The sequence below is a fragment of the Diabrotica undecimpunctata genome, chromosome 2 (genome assembly GCF_040954645.1).
Source record: "Diabrotica undecimpunctata isolate CICGRU chromosome 2, icDiaUnde3, whole genome shotgun sequence".
Lineage (NCBI taxonomy): Eukaryota > Metazoa > Arthropoda > Insecta > Coleoptera > Chrysomelidae > Diabrotica > Diabrotica undecimpunctata.
Window position 1 is genome coordinate 95,195,377 of NC_092804.1, and position 17,505 is coordinate 95,212,881.

The 17,505-nt window shown below is 34.4% G+C and overlaps 1 protein-coding gene across 1 annotated transcript; it reads right to left on the reverse strand.

The window, feature by feature from the left end:
* Positions 1-9,118: 9,118 nt before the first annotated feature.
* LOC140433805 (zinc finger MYM-type protein 1-like) lies at positions 9,119-11,144 on the reverse strand. Its single transcript, XM_072521781.1, has 2 exons — positions 11,028-11,144; positions 9,119-10,969 (listed from the first exon to the last, which is right to left on the reverse strand). The coding sequence occupies exons 1-2, from the start codon at positions 11,142-11,144 to the stop codon at positions 9,119-9,121; spliced, it is 1,968 nt and encodes a 655-aa protein (XP_072377882.1).
* Positions 11,145-17,505: the final 6,361 nt, after the last annotated feature.

Genomic DNA, 17,505 nt, shown 5'->3' on the forward strand with positions numbered 1-17,505 from the left:
GCTGTTGTAGAAAAAGTTTTATAGGGTTGTGCAGGTACCGTAAATTTTTTAGATGATGTGGTCGTCACAGCTAAGAATTTTGATGAACATTTAAAAATTCTGGAGGAAGTCTTATGTAGATTAGACAAGGCTGGATTTAGGTTAAATTCAGGAAAATGTGAGTTTTTTAAAGATAGTATTTCTTACTTGGGTCATAAAATTACAAGCCAAGGATTAGAAAAAGATAAAGGAAAAGTAAGTGCTATAATTAATGCACCTCGATCCAAAAATTTAACAGAAAATCGTGCTTTTGCTGGGATGATAAACTATTATTCACGTTTTATTCAAAATTTGCAAGGAATTTTAAAGCCTCTATACAATTTAATTAGTAAAGGTACAGAATTTAAGTTGACAAAAGAATGTGAAATGGCAAAAAAAGAATTAGTTTCAGACAAATTGTTAGTTCACTATGATCCACAGAAACCTATTCGTTTAGCTTGTGATGCTAGTGATTATGGTATTGGAGCGGTTCTAATGCATGTAATGGCTGATGGTTCAGAGAGGTTATATTATATTTCTCGTGTGTTGACTAAGGCTGAGCAAGGTTACTCAATGATAATGAAAGAAGCATTAGCTGTATATTGGTCTGTTTCTAAACTCTACCAACATTTAGCTGGTCAGAAATTTGAAATTTCAAGTGACCATAAGCCTCTGCAAGCTATCTTTGGAGAGCATAAAAAATGGCTGCTGGGCGTATTCAACGTTGGTCATTGTTTTTAGCTGGTTTTAATTATACTTTTCGCTTTATTAAAAGCGTCGATAACTCTAAAGCTGATGCTCTATCAAGGTTAGCTTTACCTGTAGGTGAAGATGAAATTGAAACAGATTTAAATTTTGAATATATCAATTTAGTGGAAAACTTACTACCAGTTGATTCAAATTTATTACATTCTGAAACACGAAAAGATGTAGTTTTAGGTAGTGTGTATAATTTAATTAGATATGGGTTTCCTAAGCATACTGAAAATTTAATTTTTAAGCCTTTTAAGGGGATGTGTAGGTTGGGGTGTGATTCTCGAGAAAGAAGGGTTTATTTCGTAACAACTTCACTGCAAATAGGTAGCAACGCAGAGGTTGATGTAAATTATAGTAAAACACATTGCTTGATGTGGTGTATTCAGATGAATAAAATAAAACAGTTAAAACTACATTATACATATACACACATGTTGATTGCTATTTAGACAATATGACAATGACAAAAGAATATATGGCAGACAACCGTTGACAGCATCCTACGTCACAATGGTTGACAGGGTTACCAAGTATAATCTTGTTACATCCTCCCCCTTTGGATCAGACGTAGAAGATGACTGATACAAAACATGTATGGTTGTTGATTGTTGGCGAGGGCTTGGGACAAACCTCGGGCATCATTCATGGGCGTCTTGGTAACGCTTAGGACGGTGCTTGGAACGCCTGGGTCTCTGCACAGAACCATTACTCTTTGCAGGTAAAGAGCTACTTCTGAAGTCACGGGTTGTGGTTTCAGGTACACCAGAACTTGAGGATTTCTGCGTTGGCTTTAGGTGTCGTTTTGGGATAGCCCCTCTGGCTTCATCTGGAACACCTTTCTGCAACGTATTTGAAGGTCGTCCTCTACTACGTAACTCATGTAGAGGTGTTATAGGCGAATTGGAATCATCCTTCACAAAAGGATGGAGAGCAGATACATGGTACTTTCCAATTGCTATATCCGGGTGCGTTACAGTTGCTAACTCGTACGAAGTAGGAGAAAGTTGGTTGAGGATAAGGTATGGGCCATCGCGACGCGGCGCAAATTTGGAAGACAGTCCTGCATCACTCTTACTAAGGATGTGAGTCTTTACGAGAACTTTCTGTCCTTTGTTAAACACAACGGTTTCGCGAAAATGTTTATCTGCGTACAGTTTCGAAGCGTCTTGGCGTAACTCATTATTCTCACGCGCACTTAGTAAAATGTCTGTATGTCTGCGCAAGTACGGCGTTATCTCAGGAATAACAGTTTCACTCGCGATAATAGCTCGTAAGTCTTTATGCACATCTGTGGGCGAACGTAGCTCACGTGCAAAGTTCAAATATGCCGGGGAATAACCGGTAGCTAAATTTGGTACCGTATTCATGGAAAAACGAATACTTGGTAGCACTTCATCCCATTTAGTATGGTCCCTTTGCACTAATATAGAAATCTGAATCTTTAGATCGCGATTTTTACGTTCCTCCGGATTTGAGGCAGGGTGATAAACAGGAATGAGTGATTGCTGAATACCTAGGCAGTATGTAAACTGCTGCATTATTTTACTAACGAATTGGGGTCCGTTGTCACTTATTATTCTACGAGGGGTGCCGTATCGTAAACATATTTCGCTTATTAGTACCTTTGTGCACTCCTCCGCAGTAGCTTGTTTTAACGGGAATATTTCTATCCATTTCGTGGAAGTATCTTCCACTGCGAAAATCCATCTGTTTCCTTTTTCAGTTACAGGTAGTGGAGCCACTAAATCAATTGCGTATACTATAGCTAAAGCTTCTCGCTCTGTCGTGCTATAGTTACGTTCAGGGGCTGTGAGTAAGCGACTTGCATACTCTATCGGCTTTTCATTTTCTTCCTCCCCCTGGAGGAGACATGCGCCAAGTGCATATGAACTTGCGTCTGTTTTTATTATAAAAGAGTTTGTAAAAGTTGCTTGTTGCAGAATAGGAGCTTGCGTAAGCAATCTTTTAAGAGTTTCATAAGCCTGGTTTTGTGCCGGTCCCCAAACAAATGCTACATTCTTCTTAGTTAAGTCTGAAAGAGGTTTGGATATACCTGCGAAGTTTGGCACAAAACGTCGAAACCAACTACAAGTTTGTAAAAATGATAAAACATGTTTAACATTACGTGGTATAGGCATGTCAGCAATTGCTGATATCTTCCCAGGATCAGGAGCGATCCCATTGGGCGTCAGAAGGTGCCCTAAATACTTGACAGAAGAGCGCACAAAAGTACATTTCGCCCTATTTACACACAATTTAAATACTTGCAATCTTTGAAACACATTAGTTAGATCGTTGATATGATTTTCAAATGAACTAGATAGAATAATAATATCATCTAAATATGCCAAAATAGTGACACTTGGTAATCCGCTACGAAAACGATCAATAAGCCTTTGAAAAGTAGCAGGCGCGTTTCGGAGACCAAAAGGCATACGATTAAATCTAAAAATACCAAAAGGAGTAATAAAAGAAGTTTTATCTCGATCTGATGGACGAACACTTATTTGATGATAACCACTTTTCAAATCTAGTGTTGTCATAAATAGTGTCTGTGTTGTCGCATGCAATAGATCATCCATCCTCGGCAGAGGATACCTATCTGGTACAGTTATTTCGTTGAGGCGTCTATAATCGACGCACATGCGAAAAGTACCGTCTTTTTTAGGAACGAGCACAGTAGGTGCAGCATAAGCTGAGTCGGAGTCATCAATGATTTCCATTTCCAATAAATGATGGATTTCATTTTTGAGTATTTCAGCTTTCTGAGGAGTAGTCCTATAAGGAGGCACAGCGATTGGAATATCCCTGGTTAAATTAATACAATGTTCAGCAAATGGTGTAGGTTCATTATGTTCCATAAAAACACCACTGTACTGATTTATCAAGCATTGTAAGGTACTACGATCAGAAGTATTTAACTGTGAGGCTTCGTCCTGTCGTAAAGTGAGTTCAAGAAGGTTAATTGAAGCATTGCAGGAGTTAGGCTCCCGTAATAATTTATGTTGAACATTAGGAGAATCAGCAAATGAGAATTTCATTTGAGGGATATTAATAATAATATCAGCATTTTTTAAGAAGTCTATGCCAAGAAGAGTTTTAGCTGATGTGTGCTCAGGAAATGCAACAAAAGTTGTAGGTATGGATTTATCTAATAGGAGAACCAAACATTCAAAAATATGAGCTGTTACTGTGCGGCTTATGCCGTCAGCAAGCACTAAACTGATTTCCTTGGAAACATAGTGTAGACCTTTGTTTACAAAATGATTGTATAGCTTAATTCCAGCTATAGTACATTTTGCTCCAGTATCAACATATGCGCAACCACTCAAACCTAAGACACTTATTGGTAAGAGGGGGCGATTATTCAAATTGTTAGTTTCTGCTAAAAGAAGCTCTACAGAAGAGGCTGCTTCTGTAGTAATAGGATTTACAGAAATTTTACAGTTAGGACAATTAGTGCGAACATAACCAGGAGTATTGCAACCATAACAAACTACACTGGAAGAACGTTGAGGAGGTACATTTGAATTGCTAGGATTCGTATTTAGACGACTAGGAGGTACATACGTCCTAACTGAATCATTAGAATTAGATTTCTTAGTCTTTTGACTAATATTGTTAAATTTTCTGCATTCTGACTGAATATGGCCAAAATGTTTACAAAACGTACAGTTCGATTTGAATTTTATTTTGCAAGGGTCCTTTTCTGGATTTGGTTGAGGTTTTTGTCGACGATCAGAGTCGGTAGCAACTAAACCTTCCTTTAAGGATGCTTCGATTTCTCGAGATTCCATTAAAAGTTCCTTAAAGTTTTGAAATTTATTTCTTGGTAGCCTTTTTCGTAATTTGCGTACCAGTAAGCCATAAACCATATCCAACTGAACCTCTTCAGTTAGGGTATAAGGTAATTGTGCAAGCAAAGCTCGAATATGGGAAACAAATAATTCAGTAGGTTCACTAGAATTTTGTTCACGCGAGAATACTTCTCGAAATATTAAATGAGGCGGAAGTTTTTTCGAATAGGCATCTTTTAAGGCCTGTACAGCATCTTCCCATGTGAGAACTGTATTTTTAATACCTTGCCACCATGTAGCAGCAAAACCATTAAGCAGCATGGATAAACCACGAAGAGCATTCTCATCACTTATTTGGGAGCAGTCCTTAAAAGTGATTACATTGTCAAGAAAAGCTTCAACATCAGCGTTAATAGTACCATCAAAACGAGCAGTACATTTAACGAAATTTCCACCTGACATATGTGTAGGAGTTCTCGTAAGATCTCTGATTTGTACCAAAAGATCTTCAGATACTTGTTTATTAGAATTAGTAAGTACTGAAAGTAAAGATTGAAACTGATCTTGAGACATTGTCACCATAGCAGGAGCAGAACACTCTCCTGTAAGATTTTGTGAATTGGCTTTCGGCATTGTTCAAGATATAACAGACAACCAAATATCACTAAATATGCAATAAAATTATTTTATTGTAAAACTGAAATGGTTATATAAGCAATAAAAGTTATTTTATTGAAAAAAGATATATAATTATGAGCAATAAGTTATTTTATTGAGAATGGGATATAATTATATGCAATAAAAGATTTTATTGAAAGAGTTATATAATTATATACGCAATAAAAGTTATTTTATTGAGAAAAAATGTATAATTATACGCAATAAATGTTATTTTATTGAAAATATTGTATAATTATACGCAATAAAAACTATTTTATTGAAAAGGTTGTATAATTATAAGCAATAAATGTTATTTTATTGAAAAAGTTGTATAATTATACGCAATAAAAGTTATTTTTATTGAAAAAATTGTATAATTATACGCAATAAATATTATTTTATTGAAAAAGTTGTATAATTATATATTTTAATAGAAAATCTGAACAAATTGGATAAAATTTTACATTTGGCAACAAAATGTTGAAAAAATTTGAAGAACTACGAAATTATGTTAAACATAGGCAACACTGCGTAGAACGACAAACGAAAACGAGTATTCGCTAGAATAATCGAAATGAATCGAATTCCGTACGGTCATGATCACGTCGATGCAAAATAGATATGCCGGCATGGACAAGCGTAAAACGGCGCGAAATGGATGGTGCCATGCTATGAAAGTAGGGTTATTGATTCAAAAAAAAATACTTACAGCGAAATCTACGGTATCAAAAGCACTTTAACACTTACGAAATAATGTTCATTCTCGGCCCCACGTTGGGCGCCAGGTTTAAGGGGATGTGTAGGTTGGGGTGTGATTCTCGAGAAAGAAGGGTTTATTTCGTAACAACTTCACTGCAAATAGGTAGCAACGCAGAGGTTGATGTAAATTATAGTAAAACACATTGCTTGATGTGGTGTATTCAGATGAATAAAATAAAACAGTTAAAACTACATTATACATATACACACATGTTGATTGCTATTTAGACAATATGACAATGACAAAAGAATATATGGCAGACAACCGTTGACAGCATCCTACGTCACAATGGTTGACAGGGTTGCCAAGTATAATCTTGTTACAGCCTTTCTTAGTTAGAAAGAATGAACTCTCAATAGAAAGGGGTATTATTATGTGGAGTTATCGAGCAGTCATTCCCACTAGCCTCAGACAACAATTGCTTGAGGAACTTCATAGTAATCATGAAGGGATAATTAAAATGAAATCAAATGCGCGTTCATACTTCTGGTGGCCTAATCTAGAGTCTGATATAGAACAAATAGTAAATGGTTGTAAGGTCTGTGGACATCTAAAACCAGAGTCCACCAAAGCTAAATTAATTAAAACTCAATTATCGACTTATTTTTATGAAAGAATTCATGCTGATTTTATGGGACCTATTAAGGGGAAAATGATACTCATAATTATTGATACTTTTTCAAAGTGGCCTGAAGCTTTTATAATGAGTTCTGCTGATACAGAAGCTACTATAGATCGTTTTAGAGAATGTTTTTCCCGATTTGGTTTGCCGCGAATTGTTGAAACGGACAATGGAAGTCAGTTTACTTCTGAAAATTTTTGTAATTTTTTAACTAATAATTGTGTAAAATTTTTGACTTCACCACCTTTTCACCCAGCATCAAATGAATTTGCGGAAAATGCGGTAAAATCTGTTAAATCTAGTTTAAGGAAAGCACTTTTAGATGAAAAAAACAAAAATGTTTCATTAAATACATTATTGTGTCGATATCTTTTCTCTTACAGAAATTCAGTTCATGCTACAACAGGGTTGTCTCCCTCAAATGTTATTTTTAAGTCAAAGATAAGAACACGTTTAGATTTATTAGCACCAAAAGGTGTGCAAGTTAATGAAAAAGCAAATAAGCAAGAACAGAATTATAAAGGGAAAAGAGATGTACATTTTGAAGTAGGGGAGAGAGTCTGGTGTAGAGATTATAGGAACCCAAATAAAAAAGGTTGGGTGGAATGTGAGATTGATGAGATTTTAGGTGATAGAATTTATTTTTTTAAGTTAATAGATCAAACCATTGTTTGGAAAAGACATTTGAACCAGATATTAAAGAATATATCTAATCCCTTAGATGTAATTCTGCCAAATGAGAATGTGTCTCCATCTTTAGATGTAGTTGTGCAAAATCTGGTTATTATACAAAATGAATCAGAGCAAGAACTACCGATAACTCCTGAGACAGAGCTAGAGGCGATTCCAGAAATAAGTTCGAATGATTTAAATTTTGATAAAAATACTTCAGAGGTTGAAAATGAAATTTTGTTAAAAACTGTATCTGGTGCAAAAGATAATCTTAAGTTAGTTAGTAGTAGACCTAAGAGGTAAATTAAACCACCACAACGATTGAATTTGTAAAGGGAGGTATTTGTAAGATATTCATGTTTAAGAATAAGAAGAATTGCGTTTTGTTATTTTTGTATTTCTGTGTTTAGTTTAAAATAGGTACTGTCATTTGTCAAGTTACTATGTATTTGAGGACATAACCTCTATAATGTAATTAATTAGAGAGTTTTGTAAAAGGCACATGTTTTGTAAAACGTTCTTTTGAAATATATGTTTATTTGAGCCATCTACATTTATTATTACCAGTTATTACTACATAACAAACTGACACACACACGGATCCCATTCTCGTCGACAAATAATAAGTATCGGACCGGGTTGTAAATAATAATAACAGTATAGGAAATACTACCGACTTTAATTATCACTCCAAAACGTAATGCAAATAAATATACATTAATTAAACGATCCTCCCGTCTGTCTCGTCTCGTGTTTCTTCCCAGCTGAGTGTGAAGTAACCGCCCTGCATGGTTGCCAATACATCACAGTATCAATAAAGTGTTATGAATCATTTCGGCCTATCCCAGCCTTATCAGACACTTGGGATGATACAAATTCAAACTCGGAAAGTCCAACCAATGTCTCTTAAAGCTTCTCCACTGCAGTGGTTACCGTATATGTACACTCATGGACAAAAATATCGAATATTTTGGAATTTTCTAATATTTGTTTTTTCAAAATAAATTCTGGTCAATCGTGTAGTTTAATGTGAAATAGAATTTATTTTAACAATTTTTAATGACTAATTTTAAGTTTTTATGCGGAGAAAATTGCAAAAAAAATAAATGCTTAATATTAGGTAAATAAGATTATTTTACTCTAAATTTAAATTGCTTAAATAAGTCCTTTTAACCAAAAGAAGTGGATGATCAGTAACGAGTATTCACCCTCTAGCTCTTATGACTGCTTGCATCCTTCTCGGCATGCTTGCAAGTAAATTTTGGACATATCCTTGAGAAATAGCATTCCATTCATACTGTAGAGCAAGCCGAAGCTGCTCTATCGTATTTAAAACGGGATTGCTTTGTGGTATGTGCAGTGGCGGCGCCTGGTGTAAAGTATTGGGGGTGCACACATATTATATATACCATATAAAAATAGATAACACCATAGGCCTCCGCTTCAGCCCTATTTTTGTAAGCAAAAGTTTTTTGAGTGTCGTCAAATTGTAAAAATCAAAGGATCTTATTAAGAAACTACAATAAATAATGTGTTTTATTAAACTTAAAATTATAATTTAGTTTTTAAATGTTACAAGCAAGTTCTGTATTGAAAATCAAGTCGCCTGTCTTTTTTTGAGATAAATTTTTCAATAACCAATTCATTAAAATTTGGAATTTCTTGAATCATTTTTTTTTTCAATTGATAACATGGCGAGTGCAGTTAGTCGATCCTGGCCCATAGTACTTCTAAGGAAAGTTTTGATACATACGTTTCAATGTAGAGAAATATCGTTCTGCTTCTGCTGTTGTCATTGGCATCGTAACAAGTACTTGAAGAATTAAATTAATTTCAGAAAAAATCTTCTTGCAAATTATTTTCAATCAAAAATTTAAGTAAGTGAACTGCTCCGGAAAGTTCTTTAAAATCGGATCTTCTATAAACAATTTCCAATTCAGCCCTTAATTTGTTTTTATTTAAAAAGGGATAATTGTTAATTGCTGATTCCAATGTCAATGTAGGAAAATTTGAGCTGTATATTTCAAAATTGTCCACTGAAAATAATTTTGCTATTTCCAAATGTCCTGTAAACAAAAACCTTCTTTTAATTACAGATAGTAAAGTATCGCAAACTTCCTTAGCTTGAATAATTGTGGAGACATAAGAATTTCTGTCATCTTTCTTCCGTCTCTTCCCGGATTGACTATCGTCAATGTCTGTTAACTCGGTTTCTCTTATAGTGTGAATATTGTCTCTTTCTTTTTGTATATTTTCTTCAAATGTAGTCAGGCATCGTTTTACGATTACGGAATCAGTAGCAGTTTTTTGTATTTGTGAATATAGTATGTCAACGTGGGGCATAACACGATGAAAAACTTTCAACCAAAATACAAATTTATTATCATTCAATAACCTTAAAAGTGCACCTGCTTTGGTTATGGTACCAGATTGCCTGGATGTGGATTGTATTCTTTCCATGCACTCTTTTAGGGTTTTTCTATTTTCATACACCATGTTCACCGTTCTAATTTTGAAATTCCATCTTGTAGCAGATGCTGACGGAACCCTATTTCCCACAACTTCATCTAATATGGCAACTCTCTGAGGTGAATTTGAAAAAAAATTAGTAATGTCAGTCAAATCAGCAAAAAATATGCGTACATTAGTATTTATGCTTGTTGCCTGAGACATTAACAAATTTAACTGATGCGCATAACAATGTATATAATTGGCATATCTAAATTTATCCTGAATGAGTTTTTGCACACCCCCATGAACGCCACTCATAACACTTGCTCCGTCATAGCTTTGGGAAATTAACTTATCGGAACTTGATAAAACACAACTTAAACATTCTTCTATGCAGCCAGCTAAGGAAACAGCATCGTGGTTATTTGGTTTTAAAAAAGTCCAAAATCTTTCAACAGGGGTCCCGTTTTGTAAAGTGTAACGATAAACTATAACCATTTGAAAAATATTTGAAATCTCACTCGTTTCATCACTCACAATGGAAACAAATTTTGAAGCAGCAATTTCTTTTTTGATATGTGCCTGACACACTGAAAGCATACAATCGAGTAAATCATTTTGAATGTCTTTTGACGTTCCTTTAAACACAGTAGCTTGTTGCAAATGGTCTTTGAGAGCTAAATCCAATTCGGCGGAAAAATTTATGAGACCTCTAAATATACCAGGGTTTATTGAATCCTTTCTTTCATCATGGCCGCGGAGAGCAAGTTCAAAAGCACCACAAAATTTGACACAGTTTATAATTTTTGATAAGACGTACCTATTATTTTTTATTTGTTCATTATGTTTTGAAATATTTAATCGGTATGCACTATTTAGTTGTTGCCGAATATCTTGTTTACCTAATAAATTGAAACCTAATTTAGCAGATATGTGTGACTTTGAATGTTGATGCTTTTTAATTTTTTCGGATAAATGAACTAAGTCTTTAATGCCATATTTTGTCCATTCTGATTCCTCATCTCCAAATAGCAAACACGAAAAACAGTAAAGAGTATTGGTAGTAGCACACCCACAAAACCAGTCAGTTTTTTCATAAATCTCAATTTTAAATGATCGTTTATAATCCCGACTTTTGCATTTTGTTACCTTCGAAATTAACAAATTTGGTTTAGGACGACCGGCACTTTTAATTTTTCTTCTAAAGATAGTGAAGTATTCGCAGTAGCAAACCTGCGAATGTGAATAACAATTATAAACTGCTAAAATAAAATGATTTGTAATAATTTACCTTACGCCAATCATCAATAGACCAGTCTTTATGGATCTTGGCCCAAGCTAAGCGTTTTTTGAGCATTTGTGGTATTAGTTTTGGCTTCTTAACAGGCCTGCGACATTTAAAGCTCATGCCATACAAATTTCGGCGTACAGTGGTCACCGATACTGAGCATCTTACTTCTTCCAAATTATTTATTAAATCTCTATGGGTGGCCCTTCTATGTGCTACAGCTAATTTTTTTAAAATTTGTTGCGCCCTTGGGGTGACTGAAGGTTTTTTGACACACCGGCCCTTCCGAACTGATGCCACAGGTCGCTTCTCTTTGAATTTTTGACTCACTCACTGGCCACTGGGATACACCACATTTTCGTGCTATTTCTCTCTGACTAAGTACTGTATTCTCTAATAGAGCAGTAATGGACGAGATTTTCTCAACACAAAGATCTTTAGATTTACCCATCTAAAAATTCCAATACAGGAGAGAGAATTTCTCTCTCCTAATGCCGACCATAATGTAGCTTCGCCTATTTTTTTTTTAATTTTAAAGTGTTTGTCCTTGTGCAGTGTAGTGTGATGTACAATTTTATGTTTATGGCATTCTTTAATTGTTGGATAGGCCACAATTGACGAAATGCCCCTGAAGATCTTTAATTAATAAAACTGTGCTCGATATCTGCCTTTTATTTGATGAAAGTTCATTTATTCAAGCATTGAACCTTATATCAAATTCTTAAAATTAATTATAGGAGACTTCTGCTTTTTCATATTCTTTACTTTTTCCAATATCAAGTCAGACTTTGTTAGAGCACTCGATGCTCGATGAAGTGGTGACTTTCACAACTTAACTAAACTGATAGAAAATTAAGACTAATTAGGCGGTATTAAGCAAATTTTGCTCAAAGATTTCTAGACAAATTTGGCGACTTCAATAACTCTATGTCTCAATCTATACAAGACTCGAGTGGTTTACCAAGGGATAGTATCGAAAAATAAAACAGAATTTTTTGGAACCAAAAACCGGAATGAAAAATTTTAGTGTCTTCAAATCGTCATCCCATACGGTAAAATGTAAGCAGGCATCTCTAGCATCAACTTAGTTAAACAATAAATATTTCGCTTATATTACAAAATTTCTCAAACATAACTTCCTATACAAAATATCTATCTATTTTGAAGACTCGAGTGGTTTACCAAGGGATAGTATCGAAAAATAAAACAGAATTTTTTGGAACCAAAAACCGGAATGAAAAATTTTAGTGTCTTCAAATCGTCATCCCATACGGTAAAATGTAAGCAGGCATCTCTAGCATCAACTTAGTTAAACAATAAATATTTCGCTTATATTACAAAATTTCTCAAACATAACTTCCTATACAAAATATCTATCTATCTATATAAGAATTTTTACAGCTGTCACCGCCTTCCTTCTTTCAGCCAACGTCTCCAGTCCTTTCTGTTCTGCCATTCTCCATCTCTAAGGTCTCGTCTTTCCATGGCCTCGTCCACTTCATCCCTCCATGATCTTCGGGGTCTACCTCTTTTCCTCCTTCCTATTGGGCTCCAATCCGAAATCTTTGCTATCCACCTTGTATGATCTGTTCTTCTCACATGTCCATACCAAATTAAACGTTTTTCTTCGATGTAGCCGAGTATGTCTTGTTCTACTGCCATTATCTACTGATTTCTGATGCTATCCATTTTTGTCACTCTGCAGCTTCTTCTCATGAACTCCATTTCAGTTGCCGTGATTTTGGACCTGTTTCGTTTATTTATTACCCAATTCTCTGCTCCATAGGTCATTATACTGCGTACCAAGGTGTTATAAATTCTCTTCTTTGTATTTCTGGTAATCTGTCTATCCCACAGTACCCCGTTCATTTGTTTAATACATGTTCTTGTCTGTGCTAATCTGCTGGTTATCTCTTGCTCGGTGGTTCCATTTTTTGAGAGTATGAATCCTAAATATTTGAATTTGTGAGTGCCGTGTAATATTATTCCTAAAATATTAGAATTCATTTATATAAAATATAATAATTCATACTCGTGTAACATAGTTTCGCATTTTGTTTATATAAATATGTTTAGTAATTCGAATCGAGGACATTCATAAGGGAACAAACTTGACACGAATAAGTAAAGTGCTGACACAGGTAAGGCCAAGGCTATTAAAAGCAACAACAATCATTATCTAGAGATCAGAAATAATTTAACGTCAAGATGGCAAGTTAATGCATCACGCATTGTCAACGTCAACTAAGTACTATTATATCTAAGATACTTAACATTGTAAGAGTGTCCAGTAGTGTTTAAATAAATGGTTACATAAGTCAACAACACGTTATTTACTACGTACAACGTTATTTACCATATGGCGATCCTAAAGTGGTAGAAACCAGGAGTCTTCATCCAGAAAAGCTCATGATGAGAGAAAAATCACACTGGAAGTTTAAATGGATTTACAATGGATTTAAATTTACATACTAGATGTTATATGGAACCCATTGTAGCAATTTCGAAATGGGAAAATGCAACAACAGATAAGAAAATTCCGTTTAAATTCCGGATCAGACCCGCCGGGAGCCCCGCGACAGCATTCCGGCTCAAGACAATAAAAATAAATGGAAAAATGGATAAATGGACAATGGATAAAGGTGAATGGATAAGGACCATATCGTCGGCTTAGCATGAAAACCACATATCTACAAAAACAAGATTTTACAAGAGACAAAAAAAACTTTCTCGTTTATTTACATTTATAGTATTTTAACTTTTTTAGTGCTTAAGCTCGATAAATAATGGTTATAGTTTATACTATTACAGCAATATTTAAGTAAAATAAACCGTTTCGTTTAATTTGCAGTTACGAGCTTTTCATTTGTAAATTATCTATCATTAGTGGTACTTACGAGCTTCTCATTTTTGTCGACAGTATGTTCCAGGTAAAATAGTAAAAAATTTAGTACAAAAAAGATAAAGATTTATATTTTATTTCCTAAAAATAATAATACATATTAAAAAGATATTTAAAGAAATGCATTTGACTTCTAAAATACAAAAATAACTTAATTTATTTGCTGTTCTTCTTTTCACTCAAATATGGCAATTGGTCATAAAATGGATGAATATCCCTTGGCAAGACTGTTTTTAGTTCCTGTAAATGTTTATATTTTGTTTGCGTTATTGGAAGTGGTTTCGAATAAAGTTGTTCTATAGTATCTGTCTCAGAAGGCTTTTTTAAAATTGGCCGAGGTAGTTCTCTGTATTCCTCATTAAAATCTAACTTTACCTGAATTTCACCATCTGGAGTATATTTGATACATTTTATATCAGTAACCAAGGGGTCCCCTGCCTTAGACCCTGGCCTTAATGATGACAGGTAATTTAAACTGCTAAATTTAAAAAAAAAAGTAAAATCTAACGTTTCAACATAGTAGGGTTTAGGATTTCTTCTAGCTCTTTTGCAAGATTCCGTATATGCACAAGGTGAATAAATATCCCTATTTTTTAATGCACATTCAATTTTGGCGTGCATGGAGTCAACCTCCATTTAGGTATGACCTTTAGTCAGGTACTTTTGATAAATTGTTATTTCAGTTTTTACAGAAACTAACATTAGAGTATTAGCCATAACACAATTCCTATTTTGATATGTGCATCCATCCGAGTACAGAATTATTCTTCTGCAACTACTTGTGTCCACTTTGTTTATAATAAAATTATGAAGGATTGTGGCAAATTCGTCTGCTGTAACACCTCCTTGTGTTTCGTCCCAAAGAAAATTATAGCCGTCTGAAGATTTCAGGTCGTAAATACAAAAATTGTGTACTTTTAACTTGGTTTTATAATATAGCGCAGAAGCCTGCAAGACAGGACATAACAAGACAGCCTGAAGATCCATTGTCAATACCATGGTATTTTCAGATTTTTCTGTTTTATCCGTCTGTTTTTCTTGACGGGCTGTATCCTTATCTTTTAAATGTTTGGTGTAAACTTCCTCTGAAATATTTCCAACTTAAAAGAGCAGCATGTGTCACACTGGTCTCTTTTCGGAGAGAATAATGAAAGATTTTCTTCTTCAAACATAACTGAAAAAGTGCAAATGGAAGCAATAGATCGAATGTTATTTGATTCACAGTACCTTTTGTATTTCCTATGTAATGCAGCTTTAGATTGCCAGAAAGGTTCTAAATATAATTTGGTAGAAGATTTTCGGCAATAATGCGATTTTAGTTTGGGTAAACTTTTTAAAAACTCTTTAACTGATTCTCTTGTTGTGGAATTGTTTGCTTTCTTTCTAGATTCAGTTCGGTTATTTGTAGCTGTTGTTTGAAACTTTTTCCAATTAGTTACGGTCCACTCGCCCATGGAAGTAGTGTTTAGAAACATCTTCTTGCATACTTGCAGTCGTGCCGAATGTGTAGAAGAGTTTAGAAAATATTGCAGGCTATCCTTGCGACGAAATGAGATTTCAGGTTCAACTGTTCTTCTTTTCACCTGAGTGACTTCTACCATAGTCTGTACGAACACTTTTCTTTGGTCCCACGACAAACTCCAGAAATGTTTGAAAATTTCTCTTCTCGAAGTTTCATTAAACTTTCTACATTTTAGTTTAGCGGTCTCTTTTCTTGATTTACTGCAATTACATGGAGGTTTTAATTTTATTTCGGGCCTTTTCACATCAAACAAACTTCTACCATCAACTTGTCTCCTTCCCTGATATTCTTCACCACGCATTCGTTTTGATTTATTTGATTCTTGTGGCCAAAGATTTTTATTTTTTTTCTTACTTCTGGTTTTTGCTGAAACAGGTTCTACTTCACGTTCAGAATCAGGATTTTTGTTTACTTGTTGAACTTCCTCTTCATTGTTATTATTTTCAGATTTCCTATTGTGATCTAAGGGAAAACTATTCTTTTCTATCTCTGTCAAACTTTCTATCTGATTGGCGTTAAATGCGAGGTTTCGGTTGCACTGTACGACTCTTTCGCTGTCATGATTTGCTGCCAACTCGCATTTATTCAAAGTGGAATCTGGCAAACACGTGTCAGTAAAAATTACGTCCATATTTTCTATATCAAATTCCGTAGTTTCTTCACTTTTCTCTAAAAGTTTTCTACTACTACTACCACTCATTGATGGATTGTCAACACAATATTTTGGAGATGCAGACCATGGCGTCAGAAAAATTTTCATTATGTTGGAACAATTTCCACGAAAATATGAGTTCAGGAATAAATTCATTATGGAAGAGTCAAGATTTTGTAGACGTAACGCTTTCAGCACAAGGAAAATGCATAAAAGCGCATAAAATGGTTCTTTCGGTTTGTAGCCCATATTTTAAAGAAATTTTTATGTCAAATCCCTGTCAACATCCTATAGTAATTTTGACAAACGTGAGTTACGAAGCACTAAGAGACTTATTACAATTTATATACCATGTAGAAGTAAAAATTAGACGAGAAGATTTAAATACCTTCATTGAAACGGCCGAATCATTGCAAATACAAGGACTCACTGGAGATAGAAAAGTTTTAAATGATAATAACATTATGGAAATTTCGGATAAAGAATATACTCAAAATGTAAAAAATTTTAAACCAGTTTCTCTACCTGTGACAAAGAAACAACAACCTATAAAGAAGGAAGAACATAGCGACACAGAGCAAGAAATAAGTGTGGCTCTTACAATCAACGAATTTTTAAATATTCCTCGGACACGAGGAGACAGCGACAACATTAATAAAGACAAGATTAACCAATAAGGCCAGAAACGTTATAACTACAGAGGATACAATCGCAAGAATAGCAGAGGTACTGAAGAGAGAACTGAGAGGCGACAGTCCAAAGACGGTAATAGCTAAATTGGCGAAGAAAAGACAAGGACATAAAGATGCAGAGGTCTATGCATCTGAAGTTGAAGAATTAGCGGAACAGCTAAAAGTTGCATACGTAGAGGAAGGAATGTCATTGAAACTAGCGAAAAAATACACAACAGAGGCAGTAGTAGCTACAATGAAACGCAACGTCAACACAGAAAAAGCTAAATTCATTTTGGAAGCATGTAACTTTTCAACCACACAAGAGGTAATGTACAAATTTTTATCGATCGACGAGACAGAAGATAGCACACAAGGAAAAGTGTTAAATTACAGGAACAAATGTAATAATAATACTTGGTATTTATTAAATATTATATTTAATAAAAGTATAAGATTAACAATATACACGTTACATCTTTTTATGCTAACTTCCTAACCTCTATCTCTAACTTCATCGTGCCACGCCTCTTCTTCTTTTTCATGTGGCCTATTACTACATCTCCCCCTTTTACATATATATATATATATATATATATATATATATATATTTTAACAAACTTTAATTATACAAAAAAAACTATGCTAATACAAAATACAATCAGAGTAAACTGTACTAATATAAAATATAATCAGAATACTTGGAAGGCTGTATGATAGTACGTGATGGTCTC